Source organism: Phaenicophaeus curvirostris, chromosome 8 (assembly GCF_032191515.1).
Source record: "Phaenicophaeus curvirostris isolate KB17595 chromosome 8, BPBGC_Pcur_1.0, whole genome shotgun sequence".
In the NCBI taxonomy this organism is placed as follows: Eukaryota; Metazoa; Chordata; class Aves; order Cuculiformes; family Cuculidae; genus Phaenicophaeus; species Phaenicophaeus curvirostris.
This window is the reverse complement of record NC_091399.1, coordinates 11,207,516-11,221,171: the sequence shown is the minus strand read 5'-3', so window position 1 is coordinate 11,221,171 and position 13,656 is coordinate 11,207,516. Positions and strand designations below refer to the sequence as shown.

Genomic DNA, 13,656 nt, shown 5'->3' with positions numbered 1-13,656 from the left:
CAGCAGACTCAGACTGGCAGAGGCCACCGTGCTCCAGGCTTCTGCAAATGTCATGACATGGACCCAGCGAGGCCATAGGTGGGGTAGGACCTTCCCCTGAGCGCAGAAAAAACAAGTTCCCAGGAAAACACCATGACACCCACCACCCCATTCCCACAGGTGTGCTTGCAGCACCTGGGGGCTGCTCTTGTCCCACAAGGCCCAGGCAGCCCCTGGGTTGGGCAGCTACAAGCAGGACCCAACACACACCAGGAGCAAAAGCACATGGAGCCAGCACATAATCACATAGTGTGTGGCTCAATCCAGAGACCACATGGGATCCTTAAGCAAGGAGAAAGTGCTTCGCAAACAAGTTGCATGGGGGCCCAGTTACAGAGAGCACAGTTGCTACATGGGGGAAGCATATTTTGGATTTATTAAAGACTGAGAATACAACTGTGGGCCCAGACGTGAGAGCTGGATGCCAGAAGCAGGGCTGGGTTTTGGCTCGAAGGGTGCGGTCTCCTCTCCAGGCAGCCTTCAGTGGTATTGGCCAAAATTTCCTATCCCACAGGGTGTCTCTGCACCTCCACCCTGCAGCACTCTATCTGGAGCAGAGCCTGTCTACGCATCAGCCCCAGCCTCATTTACTTATTGCTTTTAATGTGCTAGTCTAGTACAAAGTGAATTAAAAACTAAAATGCATGTCTGTGGCAGCGCGTTTGTGCTGTCTTCGGGCTGTGCTGGTAACCCTGGCCGTCAGACCTGGAGAGGGATGGAAGAGAGAGGCGGATGAAGTCAGGCTGGGCTGAGAGCAGAGACATCCCAGGGAAAAAGGTGCTTCAGGACAGACTCTTGTCTTTGTGTACAGGCCACAAAGCAAAAGCCTTTGGCATCTGCTGCTGGAGCTAAGCAGATGTTGATAGTTGCTTGGGGCTGGCGGAGAGGAAGAGTTTGCACCTAGCAGATTGTTCCCAAGCACTGACACGAGGGCTGGGAGTCACAGCCAGCCCAGAGAGATGCCATGGCACACCTGCCTTCCCCACTAGCCTGGCAGAAGACAACCCCAGCCAGCCCACCCAGCCAGGGGCAGGAAGGGAACAGTAAGGGTAGACACCAACCTGAAGTTTACTTGAACGTGTGGCTCTCAGCTCCTCCCCGGCCGAACCCTGGAAGAGAGCCAGAATAGGGTCAGCATTGCCGCAGAGAGCAAGCACACTGAGGGATGCACCTCACCGAGAATGGGAGCTCTAAGCCCCCTTCTCCTCCCTTCCACAATCCCAGCCACAATGACCCTACCTTTGGGCCCAAACAAGGCGGCATAGCAGGGGTGGTTGCAGTACGGCTTGCCATCATGCTGCAGGGAGAAAGGAAGAGCATCAGCCCACTTGCCCTTCAGCTCCACCTCTGCCCAGTCCACCCCTCCTGCAGCCCCTAGCTGAAGGGGACAGTAAACCTCACCTCCGCATGGCCCCCAGACGTCAGGGTCTTGTTACACTTCTCACATCTCAAGCAGGGCCGGTGCCAGTCCTTCCCCAGAGAAGTCACCTTCTCAGCTGCCATGGAAAAGAGGATTAGTTGAGGTACTGAATGGGTACAACAAGTCGGTTTTGGAAGGCTGACTTCCCTGTCACCCACCCTAGGAAGGATATTTTGGGGCATTTTCTCAAGACCATTTGTCCACAACACTGGGCACTGTATTTCAAACCTAAGCACTCGCTGTGCACATCCAGGCACCTGGACTGGAACAGCCCAGAGTGAACGCCACCACATCTATGTGAATGGACCAACTTCTACACATCTTCCAAAGTTTTTGGGGACCTCCCCTCTTCCAACATCAGTCTATAAGGGGGACGTATTTCTCCCTGGCCAGCTGAAGCCCAAGCAATCACTAGAGCTAGTAGGGAATAAGGAGGGATGCTAGTGGTGACCAAGGAGGCAAAGCCATCTCCGTGCCTGCCCCAACACAAACCAGTCCCCACCAGCCACCAGTGCTCCAATTTTGCACACACCATGGCAAACGAGAGCGGAGCTGGAGCTTGGCTAGGGTTCAGGCAGCCATGGAGGGGACAACATGCTGTTTGCTGGGGCCAGGACATGTTTATGGAGAATAGGGTGGCTTTTAATTGCAGCACAGGATAGGAAGAAAGGTATTTTCTGCAGATGCATGTGCTCTTCATATTGGCAGCTGCATTCCTGGTGATTTAATAAGTGATAAAGCAGAGTTTTCCACAGGAATACTGTCAGAGCCAGATCTGAGCACTCTTGCCATGCCTGCAAAAGGAAGTTAAGCAGTGGGACTGAGGTACTGCTGTCAGCGTGTGCCAGAGGGACCCTTGGCAGCCTGAAGCACCTCTACTTTGGAGTCCAAATATACCCACAATAGCTTATGCAAGGAGCAAGCTAGCCACTGCAGAGGTGGGAGTGGAGGCAGTGCCTAAATGTCATAAGGCAGCCCTGCTGCCATGCCACAGTGGCGCAAAGAACCTCCTTTGTGCATCAGTGTCCTCCCCCAGCAGCCCCAGGAGCCTGATCCTGGCCTGTGGCGGGGTCCTCCCATCACAGAGCCTTTGGAGGGAGCTCAGCCTCCCCAGCTCTCAAACAAGCATTTACACCAACACTCAGGCAGGAGTTCTTGCCAAGGCTTGCTGCTTGCTTGCCCCCACAGCTCTCAGCTATGCCAGCAAGATTCCCTTGGAAAGCTGGTAGTGGCCCTGGAAATGCATTCTCCAGGCCCCTCTGTGCCATTTCTTCCTCACCCCTACTTCCCACAGACACGATTTGGCCAAAAAGCAGACCAAGGCACATCCATGCAGGATTCCAAAAGACCCAGGGCATGCAGGAGTAGGGCTTGCTCTGCCAGCACCCGTTATCTCCAGGCACAGAAATCAGGCAACTTGGTCCTCCAGCAGCTTTCGGACCCTCGTCAGCCTCTGCATCAACAGAGATGTTTCGTAAGAACAGACCGATAAGCGCTGGGCTGTGGCTGCACCTGCAGGCATGGCAAACCCAACTCAGCCAGCTAGGATTGAAGCAGATCCACAGGGAAATGCAGATATTGACATAATCACCTTGGTATCAAGCCACACTCACAAATGAGCTGCCCCGGGACCCTCGGTTGTGGGAAGGCACCACAGACTGTATTGTGCCAAAACCCAACCTCCAAACCTGGCTGCAAGAAGTGAGTTCAAGTTCTGGCAGAGACATCCCCAACCTCAGGAGCTCCATCCCCAGCAGCCCTCCAGGCAGTGCCCATGCCAGTCCCAGCACAACCACCAGGGTAGGCATCACTAACGGACACGACTGTTTGGTAGGGAGAGTAGCCCCCGTGTTTAAGCCTCCAAATTCTTTGACAGAGCAGAAGTAGAAGCTGGGCACAAGCAGAGCAGAAATAGGGCAGAGAGTGGAAAAGTCAGCGACAGTACCTGGCTTGCAGATCCCTCATCCTCAGTAATTAAAAAACAGGGATTGTGCATAAGCAGCTCCTAGCAAACCTCCTCAAGTTCAGCTAAACAAGGGAAGAGGAGAGGTCCGGCAGACGGAGCCTACCTGTTCCAGCAGCTGCTACTGGCAGGCTGAGAGGCTCAAACGCCCCAAATACCTTCAGGCAGAAGAACGGGGCCATGACATGGAGCTCACAGGAGCCTGGAGCTTCAGGGCCCCAGTTCAGAGGAAGGATGTCTGCCTGAAGCCCAGCAGCAGCCAGAAGCCCAACAAGGTTCACAACTAGCCTGCAACAATGGCTTAAAAACAACACCCCAGGGCCGTCATATCACTGCTACACCACACAGGACAACATCTGGGCAAGCCACTGCCTCAAGAAGATATCCGAGGGCAGGATTTGCCCTTGGGAAGCTGCTGGCTCACCCGCCAAGGCTTTCAGAGCAGCAGGCTACAATTTCCAGGCCTTTGGGCTCCAAACTGAGAGTTCTCAAGGCTGGTCCAGCTGCCTGCCTCAGCTCCGGGGTTGCAGGCGATGGCTGAGAAGGAAGCGGGGTTAGGCCCCCATGCTGTGCCGCGCCCCTATCCGCATTCTGTGGGTACCCACTGCTTCCTACACCATGCACCAAGGCAACTTCTCCTTAAGTGGATTTAGAGGGCCACCCCCTCCAGGGGACCCCAGCAGCAGGAGTGCACAACTTTTGGGCACTCCAAGAGTTTGTAATGCTAGGACACACGACAATGGGACACCCAGGATCCGCAGCGCTGGGTTGCACAGGGACCTCTAAGCTCCAGGGGAGCCGCAGCACCGGGACATCCCAGCTTAAGCACCCCAGCAGCCCTGCGGGAAGCCCTTACCGAAGTAGACCTCCTTCTGGCAGCGGGGGCACTTGGGCATGCTCTCGGCTCGCCGCTCCTCCGGCTCTGGGATGCTCCGCGCCGGCCCCGCCGGAGTCACCGCGCCTGCCCCGCCCAGATGTGCGGCCCCGCCCGCAGCTGGAGGCGCCCGCCCGGGGCACAGCCCTGTAGGGGCTCCCAGGCCGGGTCCTGCACCCCTTGCAGCCCTACAACCCGACAACCCTTGTAATCCCTCCACCTGCACCCTTGCACTCCTCACCCCCCGCAATCCCTCCACTTGCATACCCTGCACCCCTTGCATCCTGCACCCTTTTCACACTTTGCGCCCCCACGGTCTTTGCATCTTGCAGACATACATCCCTTGCACCCTACACACCTTGCACTCCTATACCCTCAGCATCCCTATGCCCCGTATTCTCTGCACACCCTACACTCTGCTGCCTTGCGCCTTGGCTCCTTGCCTGCTCCCTGCCCACACCTGTGCTGCACAAGTACCCAAGAGTCCTGCTCCAAGCCGGGCTGGAGGTGTGACTGGCATCTATCAATGAACCCCCCTCCCAGATAAAGATTTACTGGGCGCTGACGACCAGGGCTCATCCCTTCTGAGCACAGAGCTGTTTTTTCCCAAGGCAGTGTAAAATCTGGCCCTCAGACAGCATCTCTCATCTGCAGTGAAGTTTCCTGTAGAACACGAAGCACGAGCTTGTGAAAGGCGTGTGTGCAGAACACGGCTCCACTCGCTGCAGAGAGCCAGCCGAGCCACAGCACTGACTGTTGTTATTTTCTTAGGAACAAAGACTGCAGTTCCTTCGAGCTTGGTTGTGAAGGAAATGAAAAGCCTATCCAAAGAACTGTTTTGTACGAAACAATCCTCCCCAGGGCGTGTGCTGCAAAGGTCACGACGGCTTGTGAAACCCAGTGCCAGGACATCTGATGTCTGCCTCCAAAATGTAGGGCAACCCTTGCCTGCACAAACAGGGCCCTGTTGACACTGTAGCCTACCCATGGGTGCAGGAGGAGAGGCAGCAAGCTGTGTTTAGAAGAGAAGTTCATGGTTCATCTGGGATGGCTTTATGATTCAGCCTGGCTCCAGCCTCCCTTCCCAGCAGAAGCCCTCATCCTGCTGATGCTTCCCACTGCTGTCAGTGCTCTCAGGCTCATCCTGTCTGCTAGCAGCCCCTCTGCAGACTGGAGAGCGCCTCTGGCACGCTACCGCAAGGGCTCTGCTGCGCTCAGCAGGGCGGTCAGCGGCCTGTGCTGGCAAGGACATCGCTGGGAACCCTGATCCCAGCTAAGGCGTGAGTCATGCTGAGGCAGTGTTTTACAGCATGGGTGGAAAGAGCTGCCCTGCAAGGGCTGCTGCCTGCACCCTGCTTCCTCCCTGTCCTTCCTGCCCTGAGGCCCCACACATGTGCAAGCACCGTATTTCAGCCACGCCATGTCCCCCTGCACCAAACCAAAATGCCCTGCAAAGAACCCAACCGCATTGCTCAGGCTGGGACATCCTCCCTGCACCATGCTGGGTGCAGCTGGCACCCTGATGAAATACAGGGGATGGGGCATGTCCTCTCCCCTCTCGGGTGGCCCTGCTTCCCTTCATATATAGTGCCAGGCTGCCTTGAGGCCACTGCCCAGCCAGGACAGCTGTCTTCAGCTGTGCTCCCTGTTAAGGCAGGTTTTGTGCCAGCAGGCAGTGGAAAACTGGCCTCTCACAGGTCTCCTCTAGCTGGCTGAGCCCTGTGGCCAGTCCCTACAGACCACTGAGCCTGGCCCCTCCGGTGGCAGGAATGCTGCCACTGACTGACCAGGCTGAATCAGAGCCCAGCCACCCCCTCCCCTCAGTTCCCCTGCACTTACTGGAGACTGTTCACACAACAGAGTGGGCACAAACTCGGTTGCAGCTTTCACAAAGCACGTTCCAAGGACACTGCTCTCTGCCAGCCCTGCCCGCACGGGGCTGTATGCCTGGCAGCAACCTCCCATCACCCTGGTTTAGCCTGGGCAGCCCTGCTGCGAGGCTATGCACCCCTTCAATACTTCTGCCATTCAAACCCCCACCCCAGAAGCCAAAACCATGCTGCAAACATCTGTGGGCCATTTCAGAGTGGAAGTGAGCAGCAGGCAGCTCATCCCTCTGTAGTGGGACAGTGACCACAGACACAGCCAAGGGCAAGCAGCGAGCAAGTTCTGGTGTTGGGCAGAGACGCCTCCAAGGAGCAGCAGGAGAGAGGCAGGAGCAGTGTCTTCAGCAAAGCTAAGTCCCAGCCTACACACCACTTCAGAGCAAGGTTCACAGCCTGCCAGGGAAACAACCTAGCCAACACCAAGGGAGAGCAGCCTCCTCAGAAAACCATAGCATTATCTTATCTGGAGACCTTGTTCCAGCTAATTTAACCATTAGAGCAGATCATGACTTAACTGTCTGTGCCCTCTGACAGGAATCTGTGGGTGAGGCTCCATCCTGGAGCATCAGGCGCCAGTGCGCCTCAGTGGCTTAGCAATTGTCCTCAGAAAAACCTGGGCTGTCCCATATGTTTGTTTGGGTGCTGTTGTTATGGACAGGGTCCCCTCCCAGTTCCTTGCCAAGTGTTGCCAAGAGCCATGACGAGGTCCATCTGCAGTGTATTTTGTGCAAGGTCCTCACAGCCCCGAGAGTTTCTCAAGCTCTTCAGCAGGGTTGCAAGGTGAGAGCTCCTGGGCACGTCAGAGCTATGGGCATACACTGCCTGCGCAAATATGCCCCTCCAGCCATTTGGCTCCTGTTAATTACCAGTGAAAAAAACTGGAAAAGTCAAAAGCATTTTAGCAGGCAGGGTGGGTAACATAGCTGATTTGGGTTTGTTTTGCTAACACAGCAAGAACAAACAGCTATTTCTATGTAGCAAACCAGCCCATTTGCCGGGGTAACAGCTCCCAGCTGCCTTCCTGTCCCTGCTCACTGAGGCAAGACAGGAGCTCCCACGCTTTTCACGTCACAGCCCCCGGAGGGTTTTCACCTCGGGAAGATGATGCACCAGTGAAGGCTTGACCTGAAGGCTCGTGGCACCCCGCTCTGGTGGTTTCCCAGCATTCGCACAACTATGAGTGGTGCAAAATCTCCCTCCCTGGCCATATTTCAGCCCACACATGTGCAAGTCAAGGGCTCGCTGAGCCAAGATGAATTGTTGTAAAATACGCCCTACCCAGCTCAGCATGGGACTCTAATTTGACAGGAAAATTATAGGGCAGCTTACAAAAAGCCCAGCAAAGGCTGGGGGGAAGCTGCCAGACACATGATCCCTTCAAAAAACCTGCAATATGCCAGCACTGCAGTGCTGCAAAGTGGCACAGGTTACCCCATGGCAGGGGGCTGGCACACTGCGCACACACCCACTCGCCTTCCATCTCCTCCGGATTTGCACATGGCTAATCCCATTACCGGTTGGCTGGGAAAACAACAGCACAAAGACAGGTGTCTGGGCAAATTACACCCTAAGGAAAAACTCTGGGGTATATCTGCGTAAAGCTAACAGGCAGCCAACGGCTGGGAGTAATAGAGAACAGGACAGCTGCAGAAAAGTCAGAGTGGGAGGAAGGGGCTTGGGGAAGGGGTTTAGAAAGAGCCACTCGGGGGGATGCTGGCCAGGGAGCTCAGCACACCCACCAGCATGCTGCCACTGGCACTGTAAAGCCCTGGATGGTTTGAGTCTGTGAACAGCTGCCACACCAAAGTCTGTGTTCACTGCCCTCCTGGACATGGTGCTGTGGACATGTCCTGCTGTGGGCATGTGCAATCACATGGCTGTTTCTAGCAGAAACTGTGAAAACATTTCCATCACAGTTAAGGTAGGTGGCTACCTGCAGCAGTCCCTTGTCAGGACAGTCCTCAACCTCAAGCGCCAGGGCGTGAATTATTATCACACGGTTAATATTACACTGTGAGAGCAATAACAAACATGGGAGCCACAGGACTGGCTCCCAGCCCAGCAAGGTGCTGCCATGTGGCAGAGGGACTCAGTGAGGACAGAGCAAGCCCTGCTGCCCGTGCAAGGCCATGCTGAGGATGCATTTGGGATTTCATCTGTGAGACAGAAGAGTGCAGTAGTTCTCACCCACCTCTCCAACCCCTCCAGATTCCAGCTTCACAGAAGATTTCCTCCCATCTCATCCAGGCACCACGCCCCTGGCCTCCCTGCATACAGTCTGGCCAGAATCTCCACTACCATCTGCTCTTTTCTGCAAGCTTTCCATTACTGGCAGCCCAAGGAAACCACCTGGCTAAATCCTACAGTGGGAGCATTTGATACATTTTCCTGGCACAGCCCGGGCTGTTTCTGTTGTGGCTATCAAATCCAGCCAGCATCGTGGAGGAAGCAATGCCTGCTGCTTTGGGAAGCTGCTCAGCATCCATGAGGCATCTCCTCTGCCTGCTGGGTAGATGCATAGCCATGCTGGGCACTGGTGGGAAGCATGGGCACCACTCAGGGGCTGCTCGCAGGGACCTTATCTCAACCTTGCCCTGACACAGAGCATTCACCTAGTGGTGTTGTTTGCCCTGGGCTGGGCCCAGGCTATTGACATCACACCTTTCATTCCTGGTTAAAAATTCACTGGAGGAGGCGAAGGGGCAGGGGTGCAGAGGTGTTTGCTGTTCCTGTCAGCACGCTGCTCAGCATGGTCATGCCACAGTGGCAGCACAGGGTAGGGTGGAGGAATATAGCTCTCTGCCTTGCCTTACCCAAGCAAGATGGACAGAAGAACAGAGGGCAGAGTGAGAGGAGAAGCCAGAAGTTTGCATATTCTTTCGTGGATGCTCCCAGGCAGCAGCAAACCAAATAACCACTGAGTGCCCAAGCCACCACCTTCCTCACCAGTGCTCTGGCCAGAGCCTGCACCAGTAGCTCTCCCTGTGCAATAACCCAGTGCACTGCACTGGCAGGAGTATTTATAGCTCTTATCTTCCTCTCCGTGGTTGTCACACCATTCCTCCTCCTTCATCCCTGCCTGTTTTCCTAAACCCTCTCCAATAAATTACACCTAGTACTTTAACCTCCCCCTGGGACAGAGCCAAAGCCAGGGAGACCCGTACCGCTGACTTCAGGGAGTATCAGAGCCAGTCCTCGGCTGTTGAGGGAGCAAGTTGTGCTTACTGGATCGCTTTTAATATCCCACCTTGAATCACATCTTCTAGCATTTCATCCCTTTTGGATCCTATTTATTGACTTCCCAGCAAATGCTTTAAATGGAGTTAACTCCAGTTGGGGACAGGTCACAAGTGGTGTCCCCTAGGGCTCAGTGCTGGGTCCAGCCCTGTTCAATATCTTTATCAATGACCTGAATAAAGGCATTGAATGTACCCTTGGCAAGTTCGTAGACGACACTAAGCTGGGAGGAGTGTTGATCTGCTGAAGGGTAGAGAGGCTCCAAAGGGATCTGAACAGGCTGGACCGCTGGGCTGAGACCAATGGCATGAGGTTTAACAAGGCCAAATGCCGGGTCCTGCACTTGGGGCACAACAACCCTGTGCAGCTACAGACTAGGAGAAGTCTGGCTAGAAAGCTGCCCGGGGGAGAAGGACCTGGGGGTGTTGGTTGACAGGGACTGAAAATGAGCCAGCAGTGTGCCCAGGTGGCCAAGAAGGCCAATGGCATCTTGGCTTGTATCAGAAATGATGGGACCAGCAGGTCCGGGGAGGTTATTCTCCCTCTGTACTCGGCACTGATGAGACTGCACCTTGAACTGTCTTCATTTCTGGGCCCCTCACCACAAGAAAGATATTGAGGCTCTGGAGCGAGTCCAGAGAAGAGCAATGAAGCTGGTGAAGGGGCTGGAGAACAAGTCTTATGAAGAGCAGCTGAGGGAACTGGAATTGTTTAGCCTTGAGAAGAGGAGGCTGAGGGGAGACCTTATTGGTCTCTACAAGTACCTGAAAGGATGTTGTAGAGAGGTGTGTGCTTGACAGGGGACAGGGCAAGGGGAAATAGCCTCAAGCTGCTCCAAGGGAGGTTCAGACTGGCTATCAGGAAAAAATTTTTCACAGAAAGGGTCATTGGGCACTGGGACAGGGTGTTTAAAAGATGGGTAGACGAGGTGCTCAGGGATATGGCTTAGTGGCAGATAGGAATGGTTGGACTTGATGATCTAAGAGGTCTTTTCCAACCTAGTAATTCTATGATTCTAAATCTGTCTTGCTTCACTTCCCAGCTGTGCTGCTCTAGCCCCCAGCACATCAGAGCCATGCTGTCTTGCCAATTGCCTGCATTTAGGAACCCCTCCATACCACGATGATTGCATCTCCCTCCCTTGCACAGACCAGCTCAGACGTTCTTGCACAGGATTCCTACCCCTACCAAGTCCTTCCCTGGTGTTTGTCATGCATGCAGCCCGGCCTTTGAACACTCGCTCATCCCTTTTCCATGAGTGATGCAGCCCTATTTCTACTGGCACCACGTGTCACATCCCACTTTAAAAGAAAGTGAGTTCTTTTTCCTGGCACGGGCAACAGAGCAATTCAGAATCATTCAGAGGTAGAGGTGTACACTATATCTTTTACTAAATACGATGCATGACCTTAAACCACTGAATTGAAAAGATCAAACAACCAGGAGGGGACAGAGCACAGACAAGAAAAGCTGCAGCTGTGAAAGTTACTGGAACAGCCCTCAGTCAGCATCACTTTGCAGCACTGTACCAATCTGCTTAACCGAGCCGCAACAGCACAGAGAGCCCTAATGTTTCCTGGCATCAAACCCGAAATCAAACCAAAACCACCCACTGCAGCTGCGTGTGTTGCAAAGAAGGTAAATGGAGAAAAGAAGAAAGGGAGAAAAGATAGGAAAGGATAAAAGGGTTGCAAGAGAAATAGGAAAGATAGGCACCACCTTAGGAGCTCCACGTGTAGCAGCAGGTGTTTCTTTGTCTGGCGGATCCAGAAGATGGTGGATGTCCACACACAACACAAGACAAGACAAACCCAGAGGGACAAACAGATAAAACAGGTAAAACAACAGAGAGACAAGACAAAACAGAGAGGGAGAAAACAGAGAGATTGCAGGCTTCCGTGAGGATTTTTAAACTCTGTCCCCGCCCCTGGCCTGATCAGGTGGGGAGGGCAGGTAACAGGCTCAGGCAAGTCCCTCCTCCCTAGACAAGTCCAGAAATGGTCTCCAGCACTTCCAGCCTTGCCACTGATGCTGGGGGCAATCAGCTGCTTTGAGCCATTCAACTCATGCCAGGCTGGGTGAAGGAAGAGATTATTTGTTATAAATTACGAACCTATTATATATTTGAATGTTATATATAGATTTTGTGATTTTAGAACTAAAATATAAGATTAGCTTGAATAATAACTTTTAGCCTGTGCCTGAATACTTACACTTACATAAGGAATTTTAACAAGGCTGCAGTCAGAAAGAACGGGAAAGAATGTGACTGTATCTAATTAAGCCAGATAACAAGGACTAGTACAATGATAAGAAAAAAAAAGAACCAGCTAGGACCAGATGCAACCTTGAAGAGGTGCCCAAGGAGTCTAAGAGCACACGCAAGAAGGAGAGTTGAAAAGTTCAGCTGTGAGGAAGATCTACGGCCTTCATCCAGAGACCCCTGAAGAAGACCCACAGAGGGCAGAGCGTGTGTGCCAAGGGGACAAGTAATGGAGAAGACCCATAAGTTGTGAGAACGCGTCCTATGCAGGGGACTGTACGACTGGTTGCAGTCCACTTTTCCTGTGGTAGGTACAGTTGTACCTGGAATCCTGGGGAAGCCTGGATTTTGACGCAGGGGCTTGAGCCACTGCTGTCTTGGGTCTGAGCCCCTACTTATCTTGTTTTTTTGACAGGGATCTCTTCTTTCAGTTTGTGCCCCCACTGTCTTGGTTTGAGTCCCCATTGTCTTGGTTTTGGTACAGGGTTTGAGAGACACTCAGCATTCAGGGTTTAGCGGAGATGAAATCTTAGAAATAGATCTCTGAAACCTTTCATCTCAATTGTCCACTAAGCCAGCAAACAGGTAGGTTTACCTAGCGTAAAAGAAAAAATAGCAATTTTATTTGGATAAAAATAATGAGCACCCTCATGATTATTTGGGATTCTTAAACAGGTTTTATTAAAATACGAGGGAAATTACCCTTAAAATTTTTAATGGACCACCAGCTATCAATTTATCCAAAATTGGTTGTGTGACTATTCTGCAGGCAGTTTTGTTGTTGTGTGTGTGTAATTGGGGAACAATACACACAGGTTTAGTGTGTGTGTGTGTGTGTCTATTATGTGTATCAATAATGTAAGAAATGTTGAACACTTGCCTAACTTGCAGAGACAAAACTTGATGTAATTTAATAGAAAGTGTGATCACTGGTGGAAAAGGTACATAAAGAGAAGGAGAGAGAAGAAAGATATAAAACTTATGTGAAGAGAAGGAGAGAGAGGAAAGGTTTAAGTAGCAGTGGTCATTGGATGTGTATAAAAGGTTTAAGCAACAAAAGCAAGTGCCTCTGATTTGTAAACTTTTAGAACTCTGATCATCTTAGAACATTACTGAGATGCAACTGACTAGTATCCAGCTGCAATAAATTTTCTAACTGTTTCTCTGGAGATTTGATTGCTTTGATTGTTTATTTTCTAGCTCGAGCCATCCAAGCACTGATGAGAACTATAAAATTAACGCCTTGTTTATTTTTCAAGAGATTCAACGAAGATAGTTCATTGTTCAACAGTCTGCATGTGTTTGAGTGGGAGGACTCTTTGGTTCACCCTAACCTGGAGAAAATACCTGAATATTTTGAGAAAGTTTTTTTAAAATAGAAGTGTGAAGTTACAAGAAAAAAACCTTCCCTTTTACAGCGAATCGATTTAGTAGTACTCTGCATTCCAGTGCCCCTTACCAGATTAGCAACTGCTGGGCTCTGGCACAGACAGTAGTGAATGGGATTTTAGCAAATACTGGTGTGGTATCAATATGAATATACTGTCATCCCATGAACATTATTTGATCTAAGATAATGCAATCAAATTTGAGAAGAAATTCCAATCTTAGTGATATTTGTAAGTTCTATCTTTGATTTGTAACAAGGAACAAGCTATTTGAACCTCAACCATTGCCTGCTGGGACTTTGGCTCAAAAGGCTGAAATTATTTTCCTGAACAGAGCCTTGGAACTGGTGAAAGGAAAAAAGATAAATATTTGGACAGATTCTAAATATGCCTTTGGAGTTGTTCATGCTCACGGAGTGATCTGGAAGGAATGAGGGTTATTGACAGCACAAAGAGAACAGATTAAACATGCTGAAGAAATAATTTGCCTATTGGAGGCAGTACAATTACCAACTAAAGTCACCATCACGCACTGTCAAGGGCACCCAAGAGGTAGCACCTACCAGGAAACAGGTAGTAGGCTGAT

The 13,656-nt window shown here is 51.8% G+C and overlaps 1 protein-coding gene across 1 annotated transcript in view; it reads right to left on the bottom strand.

Annotated features, from left to right (window-relative positions):
- Nucleotides 1–396: 396 nt before the first annotated feature.
- CRIP2 (cysteine rich protein 2) overlaps nt 397–13,656 on the bottom strand; it is a 31,004-nt gene continuing 17,744 nt past the window's right edge. Inside the window, exons 9-13 of the mRNA XM_069862244.1 lie at nt 4,279–4,484; nt 1,441–1,535; nt 1,279–1,336; nt 1,101–1,148; nt 397–744 (exon numbers count right to left, since the gene is read on the bottom strand). Of these exons, the coding sequence (XP_069718345.1) occupies nt 1,108–1,148; nt 1,279–1,336; nt 1,441–1,535; nt 4,279–4,484 (400 nt within the window). The 3' untranslated portion in view covers nt 397–744; nt 1,101–1,107. The remainder of the gene's footprint in view (nt 745–1,100; nt 1,149–1,278; nt 1,337–1,440; nt 1,536–4,278; nt 4,485–13,656) is intronic.